The sequence below is a fragment of the Heterodontus francisci genome, chromosome 5, assembly GCF_036365525.1.
Source record: "Heterodontus francisci isolate sHetFra1 chromosome 5, sHetFra1.hap1, whole genome shotgun sequence".
NCBI classification, from domain to species: Eukaryota; Metazoa; Chordata; class Chondrichthyes; order Heterodontiformes; family Heterodontidae; genus Heterodontus; species Heterodontus francisci.
The window spans coordinates 58,801,139-58,813,933 of NC_090375.1; the positions used below are offsets into that span (position 1 = coordinate 58,801,139).

Here is a 12,795-nt window from a genome sequence, read left to right on the forward strand (position 1 = left end):
TTCTGCTTTAAATATTTAAGTTGGGGCCCGATGATGTCAGCATGATCTGGTTATAATTTTAGTCGAAGGCCTGAGTACAAGAGCAGTGACTGCTTATTCACCAGGCCAAACCTATTGGGAGGTGGATTGTGCAGTAGAATTTTAGGTGTCCTTGGGTTTGGAGGAGCAGGAGAAATGCTGAACTTTCAGAATTGCAAAAACCCCACTTTCTCTGGGCTGTTGCACGGGGTTGCGGTGTGGGGGTGGGGGCGGTGATGACGGTGGGGTTGTATATTAATGAGTGCCAGAGGATTTGACAGCGGTTTCAGAGAAAAAGATGGATGAAATTTGGGTGTAGCATTATAGCTGATGTAAGCCACTTATGCCCAGATTTTCTTCATCTTTTCACAGCAAAATAATCAGGCATTAAACTGTTGTTTTGGTGCAGGATTTCAGAAGATTTCAGACTGTGTCTGCTAAAGGTGCAAAATTCAAATCTGATGAAATTAAGCAGTGAGAGAGAGAGAAAATAGATGGAATCAGCTCCTGTGTTGTGGTAGAGTGAGTTATTTCACTGTCTCCCCACCTCTTGCTTGCAGCACTGCATTGACATTATTCACGTCGCAGGACGCCGACCCTTTGGGCAGAATGTGGTAAATATCTATGCAGACGGATGCATGAGGAAGACTGCGCAGCTACGGTTTCCTTCACTAAATGAGGTAAGGTGCGACCATGACTTAATCTTGTAAGAGTTTCCCTTTATTCCCCATAACAAAACACACACAACTAAGTTCTGTGTGGCAAAGATGATGTGACTGTCCCCATTGATCTTGAACACCATGAACATCACCTAGGCTTACCAAGTGCAGCACTGAGGGAGTGCTGCATTGTCATCTGAGCAAATTAATGAGAACGATAGATTTAGTCATGTCACTTGGGGGAAAAAATAACTTGCATTTAGGTAGTGGAGTCAGGACATCCCAAAGCACTTTTCAGCTAATAAATGACTTCTTGAAGTGCTGTCACTGTTGTAATGTAGGTAAATGCACCAGCCAATTGCACACAGCAAGATGATCTGTCTTGGGTGTTGGTTGAGTGATGTATTGGTCAGGTCTTGGGAGAAGTCTCCTGCTCTTTCAAATAGTGCCGTGGGATTTTTTACATCCACCTGAAAGGGCAGACTGGGCATAAGTTTAACTTATCTGAAAGATGCCATCTCTGACAGTGCAGCACTCCTCAGTATACGACTATATGCCCAAACTGCATGAATTGAGACTTGAACCCATGAAGCTCTGACTTAGGTGACAGTGCTACCACTGAGCCAATGCTGGCACAATCCCATGGTACACACCTATGCAGCCCATAGAGGCAATAATTACGGTGCACCTCCCCTTTGGATACTGCTTAGCCCCTCATGAGCCTCTGCTGGCCCCTTTCACACAGTCCTGGATAGGAAGCAAGTAAAAGCTTCTCATTCAGTAGGTACCCTTGCTCATCTTTAGCTTGCAACTTAATGGGAAATGTCACAACTTTGCTTGCCTATATATTTATTTATTTATTACTATCACAGAATCACAGAATTGTTACAGCATAGAAGGAGGACATTCGACTCATCGTGTCTGCACCCACTCTCCGAATGAGCAATTCACCTAAAGCCATTCCCCATCTTCATCCCCATAACCCTGCAAATTCTTCCTTTTCAGATAACGGTTTAATTCCCTTTTGAATGCCTTGATTGAATCTGCCTGAACCACGCTGTCAGGCAGTGCATTCCAGACCTTATCCATGAAAAAGCTTTTCCTCATGTCGCTTTTGCTTCTTCTGCCAATTACTTTAAATCTGTGCCCTCTCGTTCTCGATCCTTTCACAAGTAGGAACAGTTTGTCCCTATCTACTCTGTCCAGACCCCTCATGATTTTGAATACCTCTATCAAATCACATTTCAGCCTTCTCTTCTCCAAAGAAAACAGTCCCAACTTCTCCAATCTATCTTCATAACTGAAGTTCCTTTTTTTTTATTCATTTGTGGGATGCGTGCATCGCTGACTAGGCCAGCATTTATTGTCCATCCCTAACTGCCCTTTAACTGAGTGGCTTGCTAGGCCATTTCAGAGGGCATCTTAAGAGTCAACCATATTGCTCTGGATCTGGAGTCGCATGTAGGACAGACCAGGTAAGGATGGCAGATTTCCTTCCCTAAAGGGAACCAGATGGGTTTTTATGACAATCGATAATGGTTTCATGGTCGCCATTAGACTAGCTTTCCTCATCCCTGGAACCGTTCTGGTGAATCTTTTCTGTACTCTCTCCTATGCCCTCACAACTTTCCTAAAGTGCGGCGCCTAGAACTGGACGCATTACTCCAGCTGAGGCCAAACTAGTGTCTTATTCAAGTTCAACATAACCTCCTTGGTCTTGTACTCTTTGCCCTTATTAATAAAGCCCAGGATACTGTATGCTTTATTAACTGCTCTCTCAACCTGTCCTGCCACCTACAATATACACACAGGTCCCTCTGCTCCTACACCCCCTTTAGAATTGTGCCCTTTGTTTTATATTGTCTCTCCATGTTCTTCCTACCAAAATGAATCACTTGACATTTCTCTGCATTGAACTTCATTTTTTTTTAAATTTCCAAAATATACTTTATTCATAAAAATCTGTAAAAATTACATTCCCAAACAGTTTAAAACAGCATCAAGTCAAAAAATACAAACAGTGCAAAGGTGATCAGTTTCCTTCTATACAATCATGAGTTGCCTCACAACCCTTCCATTTCACATTTGTCCTGCCAGATACATTTTTACATTATGCAGGAGACAGAAATTTTCACGATACAGTTCGAGGGGTTTCCCATGGATCCAGCCCCTCAGTTTAGCTTGGTGGGGGGACTTTACACTGTGGTCTTTCCCCATTGAGCCTTTGCTGCGGCTGCCGCAAGCTTTAGTGCATCTCTCAGCACGTAGTCCTGGACCTTGGAATGTGCCAGTCTGCAACATTCGGTGGTGGACAACTCTTTGCGCTGGAAGACCAGCAAGTTTCGGGCAGACCAAAGGGCGTCTTTCACCGAATTGATAGTCCTCCAGCAGCAGTCGATGTTTGTCTCGGTGTGCGTCCCTGGGAACAGCCCGTAGAGCACAGACTCCTGTGTTACAGAGCTGCTTGGGATGAACCTCGACAAAAACCACTGCATCTCTTTCCACACCTGCTTTGCAAAGACACATTCCAGGAGGAGGTGGGCAACCGTCTCTTCCCCACCACAGCCACCTCGGGGGCATTGTGCGGAGGGGGCAAGACTTCGGGTGTGCATGAAGGATCTGACGGGACGGCCCTTCTCACCACCAGCCAAGCTACATCTTGGTGCTTGTTTGAAGGTTCTGGTGATGAGGCATTCCGCCAAATGACTGACGGTCTGCTCGGGGAACCATCCGACAGGATCCACCGTCTCCTTTTCCCGTAGGGCCTTGAGGACATTCCGTGCAGACCACTGCCTGATGGACCGGTGGTCAAAGGTGTTTTCCCGCAGAAACTGCTCCACGAAGGATAGGTGGTACGGCACGGCCCATTTGCATGGAGCGTTCAGCGGCAATGTGACCAGGCCCATCCTTCGCAACACCGGGGACAGATAGAACCTCAGCACGTAGTGACACTTGGAGTTTGCGTACTGGAGGTCTACACATAGCTTGATGCAGCCGCACACGAGGGTGGTCATCAGGATGAGGGCCACGTTGGGTACATTTTTCCCGCCCTTGTCCAGAGATTTGAACATCGTGTCCCTCCGGACCCGGTCCATTTTAGATCCCCAGATGAAGCGGAAAATGGCTCGGGTGACTGCCACAGCGCAGGAGTGGGGTATGGGCCAGACCTGCGCCACGTACAGCAACAACGTGAGTGCCTCGCACCTGATGACCAGGTTCTTACCCACAATGGAGAGAGATCGCTGCCCCCACATGCTCAACTTGTGTTGTACCTTAGCTACTCGCTCCTCCCAGGTTTTGGTGCACGCCCCGGCCCTTCCGAACCATATCCCCAGCACCTTCAGGCAATCTGACCTGACGGTGAAGAGGACAAAGGATCGGTCAGCCCAGTTCCCAAAGAACATGGCCTCGCTCTTGCCGTGGTTAACTTTGGCTCCCGAGCCAGTTCGAACTGGTCGCAGATGCTCATCAGTCTGCGCACCGACAGCGGATCCGAGCAGAAGACGGCGACGTCATCCATGTACAAGGAGGTTTTCACCTGAGTGCCTCCGCTGCCTGGGATTGTCACCCCTCTAATGCTCGCATCCTTCCTAATAGACTCAGCAAAGGGTTCAATACAGCAAACAAACAAGACCGAGGAGAGAGGACAGCCCTGTCTGACTCCAGATTTGATCGGGAAACTTTCCGAGTCCCACCCATTGATTGAGACTGCGCTACTGATGTTTGTGTAGAGCAGTTGGATCCAATTACAAATTCCCTCCCCAAACCCCATTTTGGAAAGCACGTCCATCATGTCGATTGAACTTTTATTTTTTTTTTATTTCCAAAATATACTTTATTCATAAAAATCTGTAAAAATTACATTGCCAAACAGTTTCCAAACAGCATCAAAAAATACAAACATTGCAAGGGAGATCAGTTTCCTTCAATACTGTCATGAGTTTCTTCCCAACCCTTCCGTTTCACAATTGTCATGTCAATTACAGTTTTACATTTACAGCAATTCAGAATATTAACGATACAGTTCGAGGGGTTTCCCATGGATCCAGCCCCTCAGTCCAGCTTGGTGGGGGAACCTTACACTGTGGTCTTTCCCCATTGAGTCTTTGCTGCGGCTGCCCCAAGCTTTAGTGCGTCCCTCAGCACGTAGTCCTGGACCTTGGAATGTGCCAGTCTGCAACATTCGGTGGTGGACAACTCTTTGCGCTGGAAGACAAGCAAGTTTCGGGCAGACCAAAGGGCGTCTTTCACCGAATTGATAGTCCTCCAGCAGCAGTTGATGTTTGTCTCGGTGTGCGTCCCTGGGAACAGCCCGTAGAGCACAGACTCCTGTGTTACAGAGCTGCTTGGGATGAACTTTGACAAAAACCACTGCATCTCTTTCCACACCTGCTTTGCAAAGGCACATTCCAGGAGGAGGTGGGCGACCGTCTCTTCCCCACCACAGCCAACGCGGGGGCACTGTGCGGAGGGGGCGAGACTTCGGGTGTGCATGAAGGATCTGACGGGGAGGGCCCTTCTCACCACCAGCCAAGCTACGTCTTGGTGCGTGTTTGAAAGTTCTGGTGATGAGGCATTCCGCTAAATGACTTTGACGGTCTGCTCGGGGAACCATCCGACAGGATCCACCGTTTCTTTTTCCCGTAGGGCCTTGAGGACATTCCGTGCAGACCACTGCCTGATGGACCGGTGGTCAAAGGTGTTTTTCCGCAGAAACTGCTCCACGAAGGATAGGTGGTACGGCGCTGCCCAACTGCATGGTGCGTTCCGCGGCAATGTGACCAGGCCCATCCTTCGCAACACCGGGGACAGATAGAACCTCAGCACATAGTGACACTTGGAGTTTGCGTACTGGGGATCTACACATAGCTTGATGCAGCCGCACACGAAGGTGGTCATCACCGTCACTTTTATTTTTTTAATTTCCAAAATATACTTTATTCATAAAAATCTGTAAAAATTACATTGCCAAACAGTTTCCAAACAGCACCAAAAAATACAAACATTGCAAGGGAGATCAGTTTCCTTCAATACTGTCATGAGTTTCTTCCCAACCCTTCCGTTTCTCAATTGTCATGTCAATTACAGTTTTACATTTACAGCAATTCAGAATATTAACGATACAGTTCGAGGGGTTTCCCATGGATCCAGCCCCTCAGTCTAGCTTGGTGGGGGAACCTTACACTGTGGTCTTTCCCCATTGAGCCTTTGCTGCGGCTGCCCCAAGCTTTAGTGCGTCCCTCAGCACGTAGTCCTGGACCTTGGAATGTGCCAGTCTGCAACATTCGGTGGTGGACAACTCTTTGCGCTGGAAGACAAGCAAGTTTCGGGCAGACCAAAGGGCGTCTTTCACCGAATTGATAGTCCTCCAGCAGCAGTTGATGTTTGTCTCGGTGTGCGTCCCTGGGAACAGCCCGTAGAGCACAGACTCCTGTGTTACAGAGCTGCTTGGGATGAACCTTGACAAAAACCACTGCATCTCTTTCCACACCTGCTTTGCAAAGGCACATTCCAGGAGGAGGTGGGCGACCGTCTCTTCCCCACCACAGCCAACGCGGGGGCACTGTGCGGAGGGGGCGAGACTTCGGGTGTGCATGAAGGATCTGACGGGGAGGGCCCTTCTCACCACCAGCCAAGCTACGTCTTGGTGCTTGTTTGAAAGTTCTGGTGATGAGGCATTCCGCCAAATGACTTTGACGGTCTGCTCGGGGAACCATCCGACAGGATCCACCGTTTCCTTTTCCCGTAGGGCCTTGAGGACATTCCGTGCAGACCACTGCCTGATGGACCGGTGGTCAAAGGTGTTTTTCCGCAGAAACTGCTCCACGAAGGATAGGTGGTACGGCACGTCCCAACTGCACGGAGCGTTCCGCGGCAATGTGACCAGGCCCATCCTTCGCAACACCGGGGACAGATAGAACCTCAGCACGTAGTGACCCTTGGAGTTTGCGTACTGGGGATCTACACATAGCTTGATGCAGCCGCACACGAAGGTGGTCATCAGGATGAGGGCCACGTTGGGTACATTTTTCCCGCCCATGTCCAGAGATTTGAACATCGTGTCCCTCCGGACCCGGTCCATTTTAGATCCCCAGACGAAGCGGAAAATGGCTCGGGTGACTGCCACGGCGCAGGAGTGGGGTATGGGCCAGACCTGCGCCACGTAGAGCAACAACGTGAGCGCCTCGCACCTGATGACCAGGTTCTTACCCACAATGGAGAGAGATCGCTGCCCCCACATGCCCAACTTTTGTCGTACCTTGGCTACTCGCTCCTCCCATGTTTTGGTGCACGCACCGGCCCTTCCGAACCATATCCCCAGCACCTTCAGGTAATCTGACCTGACGGTGAAGGGGACAAAGGATCGGTCAGCCCAGTTCCCAAAGAACATGGCCTCGCTCTTGCCGTGGTTAACTTTGGCTCCCGAGGCCAGTTCGAACTGGTCGCAGATGCTCATCAGTCTGCGCACGGACAGCGGATCCGAGCAGAAGACGGCGACGTCATCCATGTACAGGGAGGTTTTCACCTGAGTGCCTCCGCTGCCTGGGATTGTCACCCCTCTTATGCTCGCATCCTTCCTAATAGACTCAGCAAAGGGTTCAATACAGCAAACAAACAAGACCGGGGACAGAGGACAGCCCTGTCTGACTCCAGATTTGATCGGGAAACTTTCAGATTCCCACCCGTTGATTGACACTGCGCTACTGATGTTTGTGTAGAGCAGTTGGATCCAATTGCAGATTCCCTCCCCAAACCCCATTTTGGAAAGCACGTCCATCATGTAGGTGTGCGATATCCTGTCAAAAGCCTTCTCCTGGTCCAGGCTGATGAGGCAGGTGTCCACCCTCCTGTCCCGTACGTAGGCGATCGTATCCCTGAGTAGCGCGAGGCTATCAGAGATCTTCCTGCCGGGTACAGTACAGGTCTGATCGGGGTGAATCACCAGCTCCAGAGCAGACTTGACTCGACTGGCTATGACTTTGGACAGAATCTTGTAATCAACATTAAGCAGTGAGATGGGCCGCCAATTTCTGATTTCTACCCTCTCCCCCTTCTGCTTGTAAATGAGGGTGATGATGCCTTTTCTCATGGATTCTGACATGCTACCGGCCAGGAGCATACTCTCGTATACTTCCAGCAGGTCCGGGCCGACCCAGTCCCACAGGGCCGAGTACAACTCGACCGGTAAGCCGTCGCTCCCGGGAGTTTTACTCGCCTCGAAAGACTCGACGGCCTTTGTCAGCTCGTCCAGAGTTAGCGGCTTGTCCAGTCCCTCCCTCCTGCTGTCATCTAAGACCTCTGTGATAGATGACAGGAAGGACTGGGAGGCTCTGCTGTCTGTGGGCTTCGCGTCATACAGCCCAGCATAAAAGGATTTGCTGATCCTTAGTATGTCGGACTGCGAAGACGTTACCGAGCCATCTTCTTCCTTCAGGCTGCTGATAACAGAGCTCTCTCTGTGTACCTTTTGGAAGAAGTAACGCGAGCACGTCTCATCCTGCTCGATGGAGCGGACTCTGGACCGGAAGATGATCTTGGAGGCCTCCTTGGCAAAGAGCGAGGCCTGCTGGCTCTTCACCTCTTGGAGGTCCTCCTTGACCTCGACCCCCATTGACTGCAACCGGAGTAGATTTTGCATAATTTTCTGGAGTCGGGACAGTTCCCTCTGTCTCTCTCTCGCCTTCTGAACACCTTTGCACTTTTATCTACCACCAATCCACCCATTCTAGCAACTTGTCTATGTCCTTTTGCAGTTCTACACTATCCTCGTCACAGTTCATATTAAGGTCACTGTTTCTCTGAACATATCCTCCTAAGCTATACATTCTCCAATCTCCATGTTCTCTATAGAAGTGTTGAAATCAAGACCCTTTCTTCATTAATTTCTTTCCCCAGAAGCTTAAAGTTGCAGTAGCCTCACTTTCCTCAGTCTTCACTTCTTCCTACAATCGTCAGGCTTTCAAAGTTCAAGCCTGGTGTCACCAATTTCCTCCTGCCTGGTTCACCCCAGCCCTATACTGCAGTTGTATGATTTGCACACCTCAGTCCCCTGCTGCAACTTCAGCGTGATGCATACACATACTTTCCTGACTGGAAATCTAGAAGCCTCTTTTCCACGCCCCCCTCCCCCACCCACAAGAGGCAGTGGATACTGTGTCAAGTGAAATTTTCAAGACTAAGATAGCTTTTTGTCGGTAAGGGTATCCAGGTTATGGAGAAAAAGGCATGTAAATGGAGTTGAGGTGCAGAACAGTCTTGAGAAACTGAGTGGTCTATTCCTGTTCCTCTGTTCTCACCTCATGTTCTGTCAAGATTGATGGCATCTTGCAGTTTGGACTTTAAACCATCATCACCTTTTCTCAGTGTGAATTAAAGAAAACAATCCAGTGTATAGTCTTTGAATATTAATCTGTCTTTTCTCCTTCAGATGCTGACAGACCAATTGAGCATTTCTAGAATTTTCTGTTTATTTCCTTTTATCTTTAATATATGAATATGTTGAACTGTTTTTTAAAGTTTTATCTTATCCCTTCTCCTCTCCAGTCTTTCACGTACTGCTGCATTGGATCAGCTGGTCACAGGACAACCACGACAGTTACTGCCTCTCCCTCCCAGTCTCCTGATCTCTCCTTCACCTCTCACTCCCCTCTCAACCGCTCTCAGTCCTTCCCAGCCAGCTTTGCTGCTCCCCTGAGAGGCTCCACCTCGTCACAAGCAATTGTGAATACGATCGCTGCCGGCACGCAGGATACAGAGTGGGGCACACCAACTTCCCTGGAAGGGCAGATGGGATCTGTCTTTGTGTTCCACGAGGCCCTGCAGCCAACACACGTCAAAGCACTTTTTAATGCAGGTGAGATTTCCTGTCACCATGTTTTATCGGTCAGCCAGTGTGAGAGGCAGTGCACTGAAGGTTGTTCACTCCCATCTGGTATGTACAGCCTGGCTGTGTGTCAGTACACAGTCCGTAAAAGGGAATGTTTCTCTCCCATGTGACACTACTGCTTATGGGTGTCTCAGTGTCAGCTCCTGTACATGTCCAGTGCATACCAAGGAGAAGCAATCATTCAATCCCATCTGGTACTGAACAACTTGTGTGTGTCTCAGTGTTATTTGCTGTACATGTACAGTGCACACTGGGTAAAAGGAAATTATTCAATCCTGTCTGGTTCTGCACAGGTCTTGTGTGTCTCACTGTCAGTTGCTGTACGTGTACAGTATGCCCCAAGTAAAAGCAAAAGATTAAAGATTCAATCCTGTCTAGTACTGCACGAGTCTGGTGTGTCACTATCAGCTCCTGTAAATGTACAATGGACACATCTCTTAATCTTCCTGCCTCTTTCTCATGCTCTCTTTGTAACTCTGACTTGCTACTCCTTTCCTGCCATCCCTTTCGACACACTTGCTTGATTCTGCAGTGAAAAGCTTCTTTTATGTTGTCTGATGCAACATAAATGAGATGCGTGGAGTTCAGGTTGTTTGAAGATCTCAAAACAGGCTAACTAATATATGGGCGGCACAGTGGCGCAGTGGTTAGCACTGCAGCCTCACAGCTCCAGGGACTCCTGTGTGGAGTTTGCAAGTTCTCCCTGTGTCTGCGTGGGTTTTCTCCGGGTGCTCCGGTTTCCTCCCATAAGCCAAAAGACTTGCAGGTTGATAGGTAAATTGGCCATTATAAATTGTCACTAGTATAGGTAGGTGGTAGGGAAATATAGGGACAGGTGGGGATGTTTGGTAGGAATATGGGATTAGTGTAGGATTAGTATAAATGGGTGGTTGATGTTCGGCACAGACTCGGTGGGCCGAAGGGCCTGTTTCAGTGCTGTATCTCTAATCTAATCTAATCTACAGTACAGAGCTACTCATTTACAGGACTTGCCTCTTGGTGTTACATTAGTAGAGTGAGGCTGGCATGTAGTCACATGACTGCATCCTGGTACTTGGCTCATTAGCATACTAAGATCTCAAAGGTACATTACTCTTAAAGGCAATGATACAACACACTCTTTTACAGGCTGTCCTAATATTGCCCTCTGTTCATCTGCCCTCTTTGCCTTTCCTGAATGTCAGCCTTGGCTCACTGGTAGCACTCACTCTTCTATCAGAAGGTTGTGGGTTCAAACCCCATTCCAGAGACTCGAGCATATAACCTGGACTGCAGTTCAATGCAATCCTGAGGCAGTGCAATACTGTTGGAGGCGCCTATCTATCTGTCTGCCCTTCGGTAGGCAGAAAAGATTGTGTGACGCTATTTGATGAAGAGCAAGAAAGTTCTCCCAGTGTCCATTGTTCGCACAACCAGCATCACCAAAAAATGTTTTTTTTATCCCAGTGCTGTTTGTGGGACTTTGCTTTGCACCAATTGGCTGTCGTATTTGCCAATAAAACAATCGTGATTACACTTGTAAAGCAATTTGAGATATTTGAGGATGTGAATGGTGCTGTATAATTGTAAATTTGTTCTTTCTCTCCTGCTCGGTTTTTTTTTTCTTTGCCCTGTCTTTTTCCCTCTGTCTCCCTCTCGTTCTGGCTCCTTTTTTGTGTCTGCATCTTTCTGCCTTTCATTCTTTCACTGTGTTTCACTCATTCTCTTTTCCCTTCTCACTGCTCTGGCTCCATCACTGTCTCTGTCCTAACATATTTCTGTCATTGTCTTCCTTTTGTTCTGTGTTTTATTGCACTTGTTGTCTTCCTGCTCACCTCCATTGCGCTCTGTCTTTCTTTATCTCTATCTCTTATCTCTGGGTCTCTCATTCTCATCTTTGTCTCTCCCTCTCTACATTTTTTTCCATGGTCTCTCTGGGACATGGGAGATAAACAGTGACATGATAATAGGTAAAAGGCCTGAGCTGAGGTTGTTGTGTAAATGAGCCAAACTCACAGATTGTAAGAAAAGACATCAAAGAGCAGTGCAGTGACTCACTTTGTTTCTGTTTCTGTTTTTGTTTTGTTCTTTAGGTCCAAACAACTTGTTGCCATTTAAGCCTGACAGTGAGCTGTCAGATCTGAGTAGCAAGCTGCTCCTTCATTACACTCCCAAGGTGATTATGCTCAGGATTTTTTTAAATAAAGGTTTGTACACCACTGAGTCACACAGATCAAAAAAAGGCTCTTCCGTGAAGCATCGTCACTTGGAGAAAGTGTCGCAAGTTCCAACTACCTGTAAAGGTGTAGCAAAAAGGGGAGAGGAGACAGGAGAGCCTCATAATGGGGAAACTGATTGGTGGTGGGGGTGGATAGGGGAATGAATGCAGGTAATTTCTTCCAGAGGCGGTTACTTGCATATACCCCCTGTTTGAGACCATACGAACTGTGCATTTAAGACACTCGTATTAGTTACATGGACATTAATCGATTTTCATGGTTTAATTTCTCTTACTTTTTAGGCCTGCAGAAATCAAATTTGCCTGGATCTATCCACCAACCACCTCTATGATGGGAGGTTGACCGGGCACAATACAGTCAACTGGGATATTAAGGTGGGTACCAGTTGAATAGAAAATGTCAGCAAGCTAACACAGCATGTCCATTTCATGATTACACTTGCTCTACCAATAGGAAATAAAGGGAGTTGCTTACCTAAGGAAGAGGAAATTTTGGATGGCACAACACCTGTCAGTCAGTATTGGTACGCTCAGTCCTGTTATGCATGCAGTTGGTGCTGGGCCTGTCAGTCCTGTTATACACAACATCAGTACCAGGATAGTTAGTCCTGTTATAGACAGTCAGTGCTGGGATGGTGTGCAAACAGTTGCCTGTCACAATGCAGCTGCAGGCTTCGACCAATAGTTGGTGCTGTGGAGTGATTCTCTGAAGCCTGTCAAGTCCATTGCCTTTTTGTACATCAAAAAACTTGATTTATCAACTGACTATGGGTGACATGTGGATGCAATTTATTCCTATTGTCGTAAATTATTATTTGTCTTTCAGGATGTGATCAACTGTATGGGGGGGATGAGCATCCTCTTACTGCTGCTGGAACAAGTGGCATCCAAAAGTGATGATTCAGAGGAGAACCGAGAGACAACCGACCTGGTGGGACCAGAACTGACGTCTTCGCAGAATGCCCAAGGGATGCTTCTGCCTTTGGGGAAGTCTTCAGGTAAACTCTGTGTGT

General features: G+C 47.9%; 1 protein-coding gene across 3 annotated transcripts in view; it reads left to right on the plus strand.

Annotated features, from left to right (window-relative positions):
• nbeal2 (neurobeachin-like 2) overlaps positions 1-12,795 on the plus strand; it is a 314,989-nt gene that overhangs the window by 162,077 nt on the left and 140,117 nt on the right. For all 3 annotated transcript variants that reach the window (XM_068031502.1, XM_068031504.1, XM_068031503.1), the window contains 5 exons: positions 579-698; positions 9,222-9,531; positions 11,637-11,719; positions 12,065-12,157; positions 12,609-12,780. In XM_068031502.1, coding sequence (XP_067887603.1) covers positions 579-698; positions 9,222-9,531; positions 11,637-11,719; positions 12,065-12,157; positions 12,609-12,780 — 778 coding nt within the window. The remainder of the gene's footprint in view (positions 1-578; positions 699-9,221; positions 9,532-11,636; positions 11,720-12,064; positions 12,158-12,608; positions 12,781-12,795) is intronic.